General features: G+C 55.0%; 1 protein-coding gene across 1 annotated transcript in view; it reads right to left on the bottom strand.

Moving 5' to 3' along the window:
- PPIL2 (peptidylprolyl isomerase (cyclophilin)-like 2) overlaps window positions 1–15,915 on the bottom strand; it is a gene marked incomplete at its 5' end in the record, with an annotated part of 21,428 nt that overhangs the window by 4,401 nt on the left and 1,112 nt on the right. Inside the window, 11 exons of the mRNA XM_011987362.1 lie at window positions 2,228–2,345; window positions 2,970–3,003; window positions 3,344–3,433; window positions 4,076–4,182; window positions 4,514–4,589; window positions 6,153–6,313; window positions 7,534–7,609; window positions 8,296–8,385; window positions 9,429–9,520; window positions 11,526–11,577; window positions 14,871–14,922. Of these exons, the coding sequence (XP_011842752.1) occupies window positions 2,228–2,345; window positions 2,970–3,003; window positions 3,344–3,433; window positions 4,076–4,182; window positions 4,514–4,589; window positions 6,153–6,313; window positions 7,534–7,609; window positions 8,296–8,385; window positions 9,429–9,520; window positions 11,526–11,577; window positions 14,871–14,922 (948 nt within the window). The remainder of the gene's footprint in view (window positions 1–2,227; window positions 2,346–2,969; window positions 3,004–3,343; window positions 3,434–4,075; window positions 4,183–4,513; window positions 4,590–6,152; window positions 6,314–7,533; window positions 7,610–8,295; window positions 8,386–9,428; window positions 9,521–11,525; window positions 11,578–14,870; window positions 14,923–15,915) is intronic.

Below are 15,915 nucleotides of genomic sequence, written 5' to 3'. Positions count from 1 at the left end.
CTGCTTGAACCGGGAGGCGGAGGTTGCAGCGAGCCGAGATCCCACCATTGCACTCCAGCCTGGGCGACAAGAGTGAAACTCCATCTCAAAAAAAAAAAAGGAAGAGAAGGTGGCAACTGATCTGTCAGCCATTTCACAGGCTGGTTAAGCCAAAGAGAAATAAAAAATAATAAAATGATTCCCCATCCTGGCCCCTGCCAAACAAGAACCAACCATGCACCCAACCTACTTGAAAATAACCAACAGTCCTAGGCAATCCTTGGCTAAGAGGAAACTGAAAGGGAAGCTACCAACCGCCAGCAAGCAGTGAAGAGGGAACGTGCACCCTCAAAATGACAGACGCGGCTCCAGAAGCAGACATGGATTAAAGTGAAGAAGGAGGAAAAGCACCATGAAGAAGCAAAGACAGAGAGTGAAAACAATTCCACAGGAAGTGAAAACAGACAAACCCTTCAAAGACCATTAAGGGATCGAGGAACAGAAAGTGTGATTAGGAAAGAAAAAAAAAAAAGAGGTGAGCACAGAGAGGCCAAGAGAACATCAGCTTCATGGGAACAAGTACCCATTAACCCTGAAATGAAAGCCCCAAGGAAGTGGCACGAACGGCTGCCAGCTGCCTTTGGCCGGCTGTTCACCACAGCTGACGCCAGTGTGATTTTTTTTTCCAGACAGGGTTTCACTGCTGCCCGGGATAGAGTGCAGTGGTGCGATCCCAGCTCACTGCAGCTTTGACTTCCCGGGCTCAGAGGATCCCCCACCTCACCCTCCCAAGTAGCTGGGACTACAGGCACACACCACCATGCCCCACTAATTTTTTAAATTTTTTGTAGAGATGGGGTTTTGCCATGTTGCCCAGGCTCATCTCGAATTCCTGGGCTCAGGCAATCCACCTACCTCAGCCTCGCCAAGTGCTGGGATTACAGGTGTGAGCCACCACGCCCGGCCACCCCTGTGATTTTAACCATTCCAGGCTACAAAGCCACAGCCAGCTCTGCTCACAACATGCAGGGTCCACACTTGTCACAGCAAAACCTCCTGGAGCCAGTCCACACAACTGAGACCACGTGTGACAAGACAGTGAGCCGGTGGAAGGCCACAGCAAAGCCACGAGAGGCCAGGGTTCACCCCAGAATGCCACGCAGACACCCATGCACTCTAGCCTTGTAGTGGCCACATCCACAAATCCCAGGAGGACCAGAAAAGCACAGAATCATCGTAACAGATGCTAAGAAAGAAACCTCTAGAAACTCAGCCACCCTCCTAAAAAACAGCCCAACAACAAATGTTCTGAGAAGGCAAAACAGCGATTCCTGTGGAGCAAAGCAAGACGCCCACTTCCTCCTCCCCATCAGGCCCACGGTGACATGACGGTGACAGGACTGATGAGCACACCAGGGTGGCAGAGAGGCGGCCAGCTTTTGATGATAAGCGTGACTATCTAGAAAACCCAGAAGACTCTTAAACCCTTTTTTAATTATAAGAGAATGTGATAAAGTGGCTAAATATAAAATGAACAGGAGTTTTTCTCTCCATGAGCAATGATCCCCAAAAGTTGGAAAAAAAGTCCATTTACAAAAGTATCACAAATTATAAAAGGTCCTTAAGAAGTTGCTTTATCCAGAAAGTCACCGGACCCACGTGAAGAAAATGATTGAAAGACTAAAACATAAAGTCAGGCCACTGTCTGGGGTGGCAGGTGGATGGAAAGGGCACCTCTGTTCTTCCACAATACAGGCATCTGGCCCCCACAGCCCTGCTGGCCCCCCATCCCCTGCCGCCTGCCACCAGCCTGCACACTGCTCCCCACATGCACCAGGGCCACGCATTCCCCAGACATCCTGTGTCTCTCCAGGCGCCTCTCCCTGTCCAGGCCATGCCCTGCACAATCCCTCCCACACGCTACTCCAGCACGCTGACCTCCCCCAGCACTGCCTGGCCACAGGCACCCACACGAACGCCTGGTCCCTATCAAGAGGCCCTTCTGGACCTCCAGTAATTCATGACTTCTGGTCTCTCGAGGACAAACCGGGCGCGGGCAGCTCTCCCTGCTGACTCACTCTGGGGGCCCCCCTTTTGAACACAGGTGCACATGCTTGGCCTAGGTGTGCCGTACACTGTCTGGGTTTGATTCAGAACCAGCACGCCCTTCAGGGAGGGCCAAGAGGGAGAACCTGCAGGGAGTGCTGGCTCACCTCCCAGGCCACCCCAGCCAGCCCGGCTGACTCACAATTGAGATTTGTTGCTGTTGGGCCCTGAGTTGGCCATGCTGAGGATGCCGCGGCCCGTGTGAGAGAGGTTGGGCCGGAACTCATCTTTGAAGGGCTTCCCCCAGTACGACTCCCCGCCTGGAAGAGAAAGGCCCACAGAAGCAGGAAAGCTTGGGCCCCAGCCGAGGCAGAACCAGAAACCTCAGAGTCCCGAGGGGCATCAGGGCCTTGCTGAGCCCAGCCTGGAGAAGGGGCACTTGATAGGGTGGCCCCCGGCCCCATGTCACCAACTCCTGGGTCCTTTGGAGGCCCCACGCCTCCACACAGGCAGGCTACTGCCCACTCACCCCAGCCCTGCCTGGGGCCTGCCCCAGGACAGGGATTAAAGAGTCAAGACCGCCATCATTATCACTCAAGCTATGGGAATACGGAGTGGCAGGGCCTGGACCCAAGCAGCTGTCAGGCTGACGGGCTTGGAGAGGCTGCAGGAGGGAGGGCTGGCCGTGGTCTGAGGCAGACCCCAGGGGCCCAGGGAAGAGACCACACACTCCTGCCTCCTCTACCATGCAGGCCTCACAGCCACCTGGAAATGAGAAAACTGAGGGCCAGGCCTGAGCGGGCACAACACTGATGGCTGCCAGTCGTTCCACCCTGGTCTAACAGATTCCACATCTGAGCTCTGCACAGTCCCTGCCCAGCTACTCCCTCATGCCCCAAGGAGCAGCCAAGGTGCCCAGAGAGGGGCCCAGTACCAGTACCTACCCATGCCTGTGCCTGTGGGGTCACCCCCTTGGATCTGTGAAAACAAAAGCCAGTGAGCAAGTCACACTCTGAGAGCCGAGGCCCACTGCCTGCCTGACTGAAGGAGACCCCTCCTGCTAGATGGCTCCATACGGGGGCTGGGCTCTTGGTGATGATGAGGGGCCCTCCCAGCCACCTCCCTGTGTGAACCCAGTGCTGGATGGGCTGGGGCCTCAAGGGTCAGCCTATGGGTTCCCCAACAGAAGATCACCGACTGGACTCATCCTGGCCACCGCGGCATGGGCCAGGGCCCTGGAACGGGGCAGGGACAAGCCCACCCAGCCCCCGATGTCCCACCAAGCTCATCTGTGTAGCCAGTGACTCGCATCACTCACCACAAAGTTCCGGATGGATCTGTGGAAGATGGTGCCGTTGTAATAATGCTTCTTGCAAAGCCTGATGAAGTTTTCGCAGGTTTTTGGTGTCTGCAACATAGCCCCGATACTTGTATCAGGCAGAGAGCTGCCAAAGGCAGCTCACCACAGTCACAGGAGGCCTTTTTTTATTTTTTTTGAGATGCAGTCTTGCTGTCGCCCAGGCTGGAGTGCCGTGGCACGATCTCAGCTCACTGCAACCTCTGCCTCCTAGGTTCAAGACATTCTCCTGCCTCAGCCTCCCAAGTAGCCAGGACTACAGGGGTGCACCACCACACCTGGCTAATTTTTGTAGTTTTAGTAGAGACGGGGTTTCCCCGTGTTGGCCAGGCTGGTCTTTAATATGTAGTCGAGTCAGCTGCCCGTCCACACTGGGCAAGGATAGACCCACAACAGCAACCAACAGGCCCCATGCAGCCGCATGGCCCAGAGCAGAGCGCATGGGAGAAGTGTGGGCAGAGCAGCAGGTGCGGCCTGGCCCCTTCTCTGAAACACTGGCACCTGTGTGCAGGCCATGCTGCCAACATAGTCCCCTAGGAAGGACACAGGCCACTGCTGCGGGTCCCGCCTAGTGACAGGCTGAATTTCCTACAACAAGCACATACCAGTCACAGCCCTATAGTTAAGACATGGCTGTCAAATGACCCCAGAAATGACCTTGGGACATGGGGAGGGGCCGGCCTTCACACCCACCAGGTCGCAGTGCAGCTCCAGGTTCAGGTCGCCCTTGTTGGTGTGCAGTCGCACGTAGCCCTTCTTCTTCACAAACTGGTAGCGGAGCACATCCTCGTCGATGGCAGCTACAAGCAGAGGTCCCAGCTCGGCCCCTGCCCTTACCCTGGGGCAGCCCCACTGTGCCAGGCAGCACCGGCCTCAGACACACAGGCGGGGACTAGGCTCCAGCTCTGGGGAGAGCAGGGGAGCCGGAGGCTGAGGGTCTGCTCAGGCCATGCACCAGCCTCATGGGGCTGGCAGGGGTTCAGCAGCTAAGAGGGGGAGGACTAGGGGCTCAGGTGACAGTGGGAGCCCCTGACAGGCCAAGAAAGTGGGAGCTGGGGAGCACACCCACCCCCGGCCCCCCGGCCACTTTCAGGTCACATGGCAGGTGGCTACAGAGGCAAAGGTGGCTACCTGCTTCATGTGTGGTCTCCGGGACCATCGCAGTGGAGGTGAAGGAAGCGCTGACCTTCCCTGTGGAATAGTGGGCCTGCCAAGGAAACCAGGATGGCACCTCAGCAGTGCCATGGGAGGCAGGTGGGCAGGGACGTGTCACTTGCCTAGAAACCAACCACATACCACCCCTGCCCCCCAGGCCCTGCTTGGTGCCTCTCCTCCAGGAGGGCCTCCCGACCAGCAGGAGGAAGAAGCCAAGGCCAGGCCGAGCCAGGGGCCCCTGGCCTCAACTGGGTCCCGACTCTTACGATATCAGCTGAAACCCTGGAGATAAAATACCACACAGGACTGGCCACCTCAGGGTTAGGAGTATATGGCTGACTTCCCATTTATTTTTATTTTAATTTTTTTTATCAGACAAGGTCTTAATCTATACCCAGGCTGGAGTGCAGTGGTGCAATCCTGGTGCACTGTAGCCTCCAACTCCTGGGCTCAAGTGACCCCCCGACCTCAGCCTCCTGAGCAGCTGGGACAACAGGCGCCTGCCACCACACCTGGCTGATTTTTTGTAGAGATAAGGCCTCACTATGTTGTCCAACCTAGTCTTGAACTCCTGGCCTCAGGCAATCCTCCTGCCTCAGCCTCCCAAAATGCTGGGATTACAGGTGTGAGCCACCATGCCTGGCCTCATTTCTTTTTTTTAAAGTTTCAAATTTTCTACACTAAACACATTACATATTTAATCAGGGGTCGGGGGAAAGCCCCAGTAAATGTTATTTTTTATCATAGAGGAAGAAAAGGGGTTTCTCCCATCAGAAGAAAATACAAGCCAGGCACAGTGGCTCACACCTGTTAATCCAGCACTTTCGGAGGCCACGGCAGGAGGATCTCACTTGAAGCCAGGAATTCAAGACCAGCTTAGACAACACAGCAAGATCCTGTCTCAAAAAAAAAAAAAAGTATACCAAAGTGCTAAGGGCAGCGTGTCAGCGTGTCAGAGGGGTGACCATGGACAACAAACTTGCTTTTTAAATTTTTCCAGAATTTGAATAATTCTTTAAGGAGAACTTCAGCGATACCTGCCCATGTCTCTGCACTCCCCCTAGCTCCAGATCCCCACACTCTGCCTGAACAGGAGGAAGAAGCAAACACAGCAGCCCCAGACAGGTAGCTCTGTGCGGTCCCAGGCACGCCATCCACCTCAGCACCGCAGCAGACTCTGAAACGCCCCAACTCTCCCTGGCATGGCTTTGGGCCCCAGTGCACATCGGGCCCTGCCCTCCCAGCCACCACAGAACCACACGTGCCCACTCCACGTGCCTGCCCTGGCCACTGAGCTCAGGCTGGGACCACAGCACAAGGCAGACCTTCTGCGGAGGGGTCTCCTCCCCTGCGTGCCCCCACACACCCCTTGGTTCTTCAACGACCAGTGTGGACGTCAGCCCCTCCCCTTCTGCCTTCTCAGATTCTGTCTACCTCAGGGCAGCCCCAGGGCTGTGTGCTCAGAGCAATCAGGGGCACCACAGCTCTGGGGGATCCTGGCTGCCTCCCTGCCGTGTAACCCCAGACCCCCATGAACCCCTTTCCCAGGACCACTCCAAGAGGCCATGAGATAGGCAGGGAGACGGGGCTCGGCCGAGTGCCCTCCACCACTCACAGCGTTCAGCTTGTCCACTTTCTTCTTCTCTGGGGCCTTCATGGTGGCTGCCAGAACCTCATCCCCTTTGAACTCCTTGTAGAGCTCCTGCAGGGTCTCTCGGGTCTCGGCATTTGTATTTTTCAGATAGTAAGACGGGTCCTGTTTGGCCTTCTCTTCATCTACAAAACAGTAGCATGGCCCTGAGCGGCCGAGCCCCCAGTATCCTCCCCACACACACGTGCTGGGGAAACAGATCTAGAATAGGCCAGGGCTGTCCAGCCATGGCATGGGCCCCGTGCCACTGCCAGCCACAGAATGCCACAGTGCCCAGCTACAGGCCTGAAGGTCTCCCCAGGCAGTTCACAAGGGTCTCAGGATGGACTTCATGTTGTAGTTTCCTGCATATTCTAATCTTTTTACTGTATACACTTTGCTTTTTTTTTTTTTTTTTTTTTTGAGACAGGGCCTAGCTCTGTCACCCCAGCTGGAAAGCAGTTGCAAGATCTCAGCTCACTGTAGCCTCCACCTCCTGGGCTCAATCGATTCTCCTGCCTAAACCCCCCGAGTAGCTGGGTCTACAGGCGCGCGCCAATCACACCCAGCTAATTTTTCTATTTTTTGTGGAGACAGGGTGTCCCCATGTTGCCCAGGCTGGTCTTGAACTCTTCAGCTCAAGCAATCCACCTGCCTTAGCCTCCCAAAGTGCTGGGATTACAGGTGTAAGCCACTGCGCCCAGCCCCTTTGCTTCCGTAATTTTAAAGGTTTTTACTTAATAGAAGTGTGTGGGGGTCTTTTCGGATGTGAAATCCCCCATTCTTGCCAACTCAGGAGGGCGCCTGCTGCCTACTGGTCCTTGGACAGCAGTCCACTCTGTGGAGAGGGACGGACATCCCCGTGCAGAGAGCACAGACACGGCCCAGCCCCAACCCTGGCCTCAGACTCTCCTGACTCAAATCTCCCCTAGTCATGTGCTCAGCCTCCCTAAAACCCAGTTTATACAACGCTCACGAAGTGCCCAGGCCACTGCTCTGCAGCACGAGGCTGAGTGGCCTCTGAGCATGAGTCCTGCTGGCTCCTCCAAGGCTGCAAGACAGCCACCAGCGGCCAGGAAAACAGGAGGACCCCGTCACCCCACCACCTGCCCACTGACAGCACCGGCCAGTCTGCAGGGAGCAGGGGAACCTGAGCAGGTGTCCTGGCAGGGCAGCAAGTCCATCCCGCCCGTTGTTTCTGAGGCTGCAGCTGGCTCGGATTCTCTGAACACTGGTTCAGAAAATGCAGGGCCTGTCTAGGCTGGGACCCTCTGACCTCCAGGAAAGGGAGGATTTTACCCAGGGAGCACTGTCCCAATTTCACCCAAATGCCCCCTCACCTAGCCCAGCCCCTAGTTGTACATACCTGGGTCTATTATTTTCATGTTATTCTTCACATGATAGAAGTTAGAAACATTGAACTTGTCCAAATTGGTGGGGTCCTGTGGCAAAAAGAGAATGCCCAGCAGAGTGAACCCAGCCTGCGGCCAAATGGCAGCCACATGCAGCAAAGGTCGGCCAGCTGTCAGAGGTGGGGAAGAGGCCAGGCCTACACTGAGGTGGGGGGACTCAAGCAGGGCATGGCAGAGGAGGTGGTCTGCCCCAGGCAGGGCAGCAAGCAGGGGCAGGGACGGGGACACGGCCTCGCTAGCTGCTGGCTGAGCTGCGACCTTCCTCCAGGCACATGGTTAACGAGCATTCATTGCTGTTAGGGAGCTCTCGGACAGGAACGTGGGCAGCCACGGGCCAACCTCTGGTTAGAATGGGACAAGCCACAGAGGTGACTGACTCAGCAGGCCACACTCCAGCCAGCACCTGCTTTTCTAAGTCAGTGTTTTTCGTTAATTCACTTGGAGTTCTCTGACATCTGCAGGGAGCCCTGTGCCAGACCCCAAGGCCCAGAGCTCACACCAGCTCCCGCCGTCGAGGCGCTGAAGCAGAGCCAGGCCTGCAGAGTGGCCATTCAGATGCCTTAGGAGGCTCTGAGGACAGATATGAGGGACCCTGACATGGGGGTGGGGGATCGGGGAGGAGATGTAAGAGCTAGACTGAGGCGGCGGCCCCGTAGAGGCCTGGGCTGGCTGCAGGGGCTGAAGGCAGCTGGGGCAGGCGGGCAGGCGACACTCACCTGGAGGGTGATAATGTCCTGCCGGGAGAAGGGCTCATCAGTCAGCAGGTCCCGGAAGTTCTTGGCTTTGATATTTAGCTGTTCCACTGCCTATAGCCAGGAGGAAGTGGTTTTACAATGCCTGCCTCAAGCCTTGGCACAGGGGACTGCAAGCAGGGAGGACTGGAGCTGGCCCCGACCGTGGCATGATTTGAGAGGCATGAGGAATGAGAGAGACAGCAGTGTACACCCCACTGGCTGAAAGCAGAGGCTCCCACAAAGGCGAAGCTGGCTGGGCCTCAGACGATGAGCCAGTTCAGCCTTGCAGCAACCTTCCTGCAGGAAGCTCCTGTCTGCACACTGATCAGCAAAAAGGCTCAGCGAGCCACCCACCCACTCACTACAGCCTTCACCGAGCTCCTCCTGTGCACAGGCGCAGCGCCAGGCCCCCGTGGGCAGGGGCTGTGCACATGAGATGCCTGCACTCCTGGGGTACGTTCTAGCAGAGTCCTCGCTCCACTGACGAGGACTGACCATGCCAGTTTGTGCAGGCTTCTGACAAGAAGTGGCCCCAAGGCCCCTGGAGCAGCGCTGGCCACCTACACCCCACAAACGTCCAGGTGCAGGATTGAAAATGGCACAAAGGTCGGCTTTCCTGCCATGTGGGGCCTGCCCCACCTCGCCCCTGAGAGGAGGACCCATGTGTGAACATGGCTGCCTCCTCTCTCCCTACACCCACTCCCAGCCAGAACTCCTCCAGGAGACAGCTCCCTCCCGGGGACAAGTGGCTCCATGCAGAGCCGGGGCCAGCACTCCCCTCTCAACCCTAAAGGCCTGTCCTCAGAACACGGGTGCCTTCCCAGCACGTGAGCTTTGCTGAAGACGCAGGAGGGCCCCCTGGGGTTTAAGGGTCCCTGCTGGGCAGCCAGGACTGCCGGGATTCCGAAGGATGCACCTCCCCCAACCCTTTTTTTGACCTGCCTGAAAATGGGGAGGCTGCACTGCCAGAGCTTTGGCAGATGACCATGCCTGTGGCTGTGACTAAACCCCACAAGGACAGGCCGTGCCCATAGCACACAGCCCAGCCAGTATCCTGGGAACACACAGCAGAGATCTCCCCACCGCTATCTCCAGGCCCCGGAGCGAGGACACACCTCATAGGCGTAGACGTTGCCGGTCGTCCTCACAGCCACGATGTGGGTGTTGTTGGTGAACACGGTAAACAGCACCGGGCAGTGGTACTTCCCTAGAGAGAAGGCACACACAGGAAAGTCAGTCACCTCTGCGGGCTGTGAACATCCCAATGAGGACTGCGGGGGGCCAGGGCAGGGCAGAACTCAGCCAAAGTCAGCAATGGGAGGCGGTGGAACCCCATGTCAGCAGCCAGAGCAGGGAACCGTGGGGACAGCAGCTCACCCCCTCAAACCCCTCCATACCATTAGGAAACTCCTATTCATCCTGCAAGACCCAACCCCTGCATCTTCCTCAGATCCTCCAGCCCACCCCTGGGTGAGCACCATGCTAGCCGCCTCCTCCTACTGAAGTTGGCCCTCAGCAGGAAACAACCCATGCTCCAGCCCTGACAGCTCTACCTCTCACCGACGTCCCCCGCCGGCCCCTGGTCAGCTCTTCCTTCACAACCGCCCATCCCCTTGCCCGCTTACTATCTTTTTTTTGTTTTGCTCTGTTTCTTTTTTTTTTTTTTTTTTGAGACGGAGTGGTGTGATTAGCCACCACACTCAGCTAATTTTTCTGTATTTTTAGTAGAGATGGGGTTTCACCGTGTTAGCCAGGATGGTCTCGATCTCCTGACCTCATGATCCACCCGCCTCAGTCTCCCAAAGTGCTGGGATTACAGGCGTGAGCCACTGTGCCCAGCCTTGTTTTGCTCTGTTTTGAGATGGAGTCTTGCTCTGTCACCCAGGCTGGAATGCAGTGGCTCGATCGTGGCTCACTGCAACCTCTGCCTCCTGGGTTCAAGCGATTCTCTTGCCTCAGCCTCCCGAGTAGCTGGGACTACAGGCGCACATGCGTCACCATGTACAGCTAATTTTTGTATTTTTAGTAGAGACAGGGTTTCACCATGTTGGCCAGACTGGTCTTGAACTCCTGACCTCAACCTCTCAAAAAGTGCTGGCATTACAGGCATGAGCCACTGTACCTGGCCTTGGTTACTGTCTCTCTGCCTGTGAGTCCCCACTCAGTGGCCAGGGGCCCTGTCAAAGAAGTGTCCACTTCTGGGGAAAAAAAGTGTGGTGGGGGGCTCAGAGATATCAACCACATGTATTTGTGGGGACTTTTTCTTAAACGAAATCCTGATTTGAGGCCAAGTTAGGGCCTCAAATTAGTCAGAGTCTCAAGTTAGAGGTCGCTCACACCTCTAGTCCCAGTGCTTTGGGAGGCCGAGGTGGGAGAACTGCTTGAGGTCAGGAGTTTGAGACCAGCCTGGGCGACAGGCCAAGACCCTGTCTTTTTTTTTTTCTTTTTTTGAGACAGCGTCTAGCTTTATCACCCAGGCTGGAGTGCAGTGGCGCAATCACAGCTCACTACAGTCTCAACCTCCCAAGCTCCAATAATCCTCCCACCTCAGCCTCCCAAGTAGTGGGGACTGCAGGTGCGCTCAACCACACTGGCTAATTTTTAGGTTTCATTTTGTAGAGACAAGGTTTCCTTATGTTGCCCAGGCTGGCCAGGATGGTCTTGATCTCTTGACCTCGTGATCCACCCACTTTGGCCTCCCAAACCGCTGGGATTACAGGCGTGAGCCACCGTGCCTGGCCCTATGACACTTTTGGCAGAATTAAAAGCAGGTGTCCAGGCCGGGTGCGGTGGCTCACGCCTGTAATCCCAGCACTTTGGAAGGCCAAGGCGGGTAAATCATGAGGTCAGGCAATCAAGACCCTCCTAGCTAACACAGAGAAACCCCATCTCTACTAAAAATACAAAAAATCAGCTGGGTGTGGTGGCGGGTGCCTATAATCCCAGCTACTTGGGAGGCTGAGGCAGGAGAATGGCGTGAACTGGGAGGTGAAGCTTGCAGTGAGCTGAGATGGCGCCACTGCACTCCAGCCTGGGCGACAGAGCGAGACTCCGTCTCTAAATAAATAAATAAATAAAAGATAAATAAATAAATAAAAGCAGGTGTCCAGCTTGGTCAGAAAGCAATGACTGATTCTGTATGAAACCTGGTGAGAGCTGGGACCTTGGGTCAGGAGGCCAAGCCCAGAGGTGGCTGTGATAGTTTCACTCACCCTCACTGTTCTTGGCAAAGTTCAGCTTGATCAGGGACCTCCCGTCCAGCTTCTGGAAGAAGCACAGTTAACAATTAATGATAATGAATAAGTAACTGATGCACAGAGATGCTGGGGTCAGACAAAGATGGGCTGGAAAAGTCTCTGACTAGCCAATCCTGTGCAGCTCTGGACAAAAGGGAAGGCCTCGGCCGGGCGCAATGGCTCACGCCTGTAATTCCAGCACTTTGGGAGGCAGAGGCGGGTGGATCACAAGGTCAGGAGATCGAGACCATCCTGGCTAACACAGTGAAACCCCATCTCTACTAAAATACAAAAAAAAAAAAAAAATTAGCCAGTTGTGGTGACGGGCGCCTGAAGTCCCAGCTACTCGGGAGGCTGAGGCAGGAGAATGGCATAAACCCAGGAGGCGGAGCTCGCAGTGAGCTGAGATCGCAGCACTGCAAGACCCTGCAAGGACCTCACAGGGGCTGTAGGATGCTGTCGGGCAGTTGTGTTTATGTGGCATCCCCACCATGCTCTGAGAAGAGCCGTCACAGGTGACCCCGAGCAGAGGACCAGGCCACAGGGTGGTGTGTGTTATACTTCTGCAGGGTTTGGACATCTTTACGGTGAGCACCGAGTACTTCTAAAATTAAAAAGTGAACATATGGCCGGGCGCGGTGGCTCAAGCCTGTAATCCCAGTACTTTGGGAGGCCAAGACGGGTGGATCATGAGGTCAGGAGATCGAGATCATCCTGGCTAACAAGGTGAAACCCCATCTCTACTAAAAACACAAAAAACTAGCCGGGCGCAGTGGCAGGCGCCTGTAGTCCCAGCTACTGGGGAGGCTGAGGCAGGAGAATGGCGTAAACCCGGGAGGCGGAGCTTGCAGTGCAGCTGAGATCCGGCCACTGCACTCCAGCCTGGGCGACAGAGTGAGACTCTGTCTCAAAAAAAAAAAAAAAAAAAAAAAAGTGAACATATTTCTTCAGCTAGAGTGGGGGGGACACACGGTTCCACCTTATTATTCTGTTATATGAATTTTTTTTTTTTTTTTAGACAGAGTCTCTGTCACCAAGCTGGAGCACAATCTCAGCTCACTGCAACCTCCGACTCCCTGGTTCAAGTGATTCTCCTGCCTCAGTCTCCCCAGTAGCTAGGACTACAGGCACACGCCACCACACCAGGCCTCATGATCTGCCTGCCTTGGCCTCCCAAAGTGCTCTGTCATATGAATATTTAAGAAAAACAAAACACTGAAAGTGGGGAGAAAGTAAGAAATACACCCTAATGCTAAGAATGGTTGTGCTGGGAAGGTGGGACTCTCTATTTTTCTGTTTCTGGATGTTTTTTCTTTTTTCTTATTTCCCCCATCCCAGGTGGCGGGTAATGTTCTCGGTTTCCGTGGTGTGTCTGCAGTGCAGCTCTTCCACAGGAAACTCTCCCATAAAACAAAGTCTGGACAACCAGAGGCAGTAACTGCTGGGGGCGGGGCTGTGGGGAGACCCTGGAAGGGAGGCAGAGCTATGTGCCGCTGGGGAGCACCTCACTCAGGGTCACAACCCAGCAGCTGATGCCACCTGGTGTGGGCTGGGACCAGCTATGCCCACCCAGGCACAGGGGAGATGTAGGGGGAGGCTCCTGGGGCTGGGCTGTAAGCTAGCAGCAGGTCCTTGTGCTGCCCTCCCCGCCTTCCGTGGGCCCTGCCTGCTGCTGGCCAGCCCAACTGACCACATCTGCTCCTCCAACCACCTTTGTTCCTTCCTTTGTCATTCAACTACCCCCACCTCCCCACATCACTACAGGTGTGGAGGAGACCACCGGTGGGCCAGCAGGGTCCCTATTCAGACACAAGACCTGAGCAGAGAGATTCCCTGACACAACAGGCTCCTCCTGAGGCTCCAAAAGTCACATGGGCCAGCCAGCCGTTGGCCCAGGAACTCTCTTCGGAGGTTTGGCTAGCAAGGCTCTGCTGACACCCATAGGTCTGGCCAAGCAAGCCCACAGCAAGGTCCCTTCCAGAACAGGCCAAGGGAGAGGTGCAGGTACAGAATAAAGATGTGTGTGGTGCTCCTGCAGACTCACCCCAACAAAGAACAAAGAACAGCTTGCAACAAAGAAATGGCGGCACCTCCCTGATGTAAGCCCTAACAGTGTGGCTAACTGCCAGATCAGACTTTGTGGGTGCAGGGGCCAGCACAATCGACAAGTTTGGGAACCCCAAAGAGTACCTATGAAGCAAAACACCCGAAGTAGCAAAATGCACCCCAGCTGCAACCAAATGACAGCATCCACTAGGACAGCAGAGGCCACGAGGGCAGCCACGGACAGGAAAACCCCACCTACCCCCACCTCGCCACCAGGCTGCTCCCTGAGGCAGACACCCAGCCACATAGGGCATAGGCAGGCAGCAGGGACCCCTGCTGAGAAGAGCAACAGAAGATGACTTCCCAGGCTGGGGCACAGACCTTGGGGGAAGACCCTGGGATCCAACGTGGCTCCCAGCAGCAGACACCACAGAAACACAGTCTTTAAGTGACACAGACCAAGAAAGAAGAGTGCCCTCCCTAAGGAGGCAAGGCCACAAGCCCCCTACCCAAGCATCTGAAACAGAAAAGCCACAGGCTTTAGCGGCTGGTCCAAGAACACTCAAAACCAGCCCCCTGGCCAAGTTCCCCTTGTATTCGAGAACAGGGAAGCCTTGGAGGAGCACCAACTCCATCTAGAAAGAGTCCCCAGAACCCTGCAGCCTGCAGAACATCACAAGGGCCGGAAGAGCTGAGACAACACAGACGGGCTGCCAGCTTCTCCTGCTGGCCTGGTAGGAAGGGTCATATTGTCCAGGGAGCTCCCTTCCAGCGGCTCCAGCACAGGGAGCCCCCTTGAGTCCTGACCCTCCTTCTCGCTTGCAGTTTGAGCTCTTGCCCCAGGCCACAGGAAAGAAGTGGAGGAATACATGCAAGTGTCCAACAGGAAGGGAACGGTCACTGGTAAAACACACTAGATCTCCCTCGGAACTAGGCTGCATGATGTCCCCCCGAAACTGATGCTCACTGGGAACCTGTGAATGTGGCCTGCCTTGGATATAATCAAGGGTTTATATAAGGTCTTTGCAGATAGAATCAAGTTCAGATGAGGTTATACTGGATCACAGATATGGCCCGAGAAAAGACATGCACAGGCAGGAAGCGTTTCCAGAAAGGAATGGGTGTGGGCAGAGGAGGGGAAGACTGTCCCTCCTCACTGGGTCCCATGAACGGTTCTCTCCCATGTTCCCGTGTTCATGAAAACCACCAGAATAAAAGCAGAGGTGAGAGGACAGCGCTCACCAGCATTACTGAAACTCCTGCACAGCCACCTACCTCTCCATTGCTGGGGTTGGTCCCGTACTTCTTAAGCCACGGAACAATGTTCCTGAAGGGAAGAGAGAACAGAAAACATCACCAGGGTGCTTAGGCACTACCTGGTGACAACACGGTGGTCTTGCAGGGCTGCTTCCAGGTTAGAGGCCTGCGAAGGAGTCTTGCTTCACTTTAGGACAGGAAGAGCTCCTCACCTTGTCTCAGGAAGTTGGGGGTATTTGTGGATACACAGGTTTCAAAATATGTTCAGAGTTATTATTGCAGTTATATATGAACAACAAAAACTACAGGTGAAAATGAGTAAGTAAATGGTTTGGGGCTTTTTTCTTTCAGACAAGGTTTTGCCTCATCACTCAGGCTGGAGCGCAGTGTTTCAATCATGGCTCACTGCAGCCTCTAACCCCTGGGCCTCAAGCAAGTCTTCCACCTCAGCCTTCCAAGTAGCTGGGACTACAGGTGCACACCACCACGGCTGGCTAATTCTTGTACTTTTTTGTAGACACAGGTACTCACCATGTTGCCCAGGCTGGTCTCAAACTCCTGGGTTCAAGAGATCCTCCTGCCTCAGCCTCCCAAAGTGCTGGGACTACAGACATAAGCCACCACTCCCTGTCATAAATGTTGATACATCTGTACAATTAAATACTAAGCTAGCATCAAAAACTATACTTTCAAGCCAGGCACAGTGGCGTGTGCCTGAAATCTCAGCTACTCAGGAGGCTGAGGTGGAAGGGTTGCTTCAGCACAGGAATTCAAGAGTGTTGGGATTACAGGCATCAGCCACCGCCTCTACTAAAAATTTTAAAAATTAGGCCAGGAGTGGTGGCACACACCTGTAATCCCAGCACTTTGGGAGGCCAACGTGGGCAGATAACAAGGTCAAGAAATCGAGACCATCCTGGCCAACATGGTGAAATCCTGTCTCTACTAAAAATACAGAAATTATCCAGGCGTGGTGTCACACACCTGTAATCCCAGCTACTCAGGAGGCTGAGGCAGGAGAATCGCTTGAACCCGGGAGGCAGAGGTTGCAATGAGCCAAGAC

The sequence above is a fragment of the Mandrillus leucophaeus genome, unplaced genomic scaffold (genome assembly GCF_000951045.1).
Source record: "Mandrillus leucophaeus isolate KB7577 unplaced genomic scaffold, Mleu.le_1.0 Scaffold308, whole genome shotgun sequence".
In the NCBI taxonomy this organism is placed as follows: domain Eukaryota; kingdom Metazoa; phylum Chordata; class Mammalia; order Primates; family Cercopithecidae; genus Mandrillus; species Mandrillus leucophaeus.
This window is presented reverse-complemented; position numbering and strand designations above follow the sequence as displayed.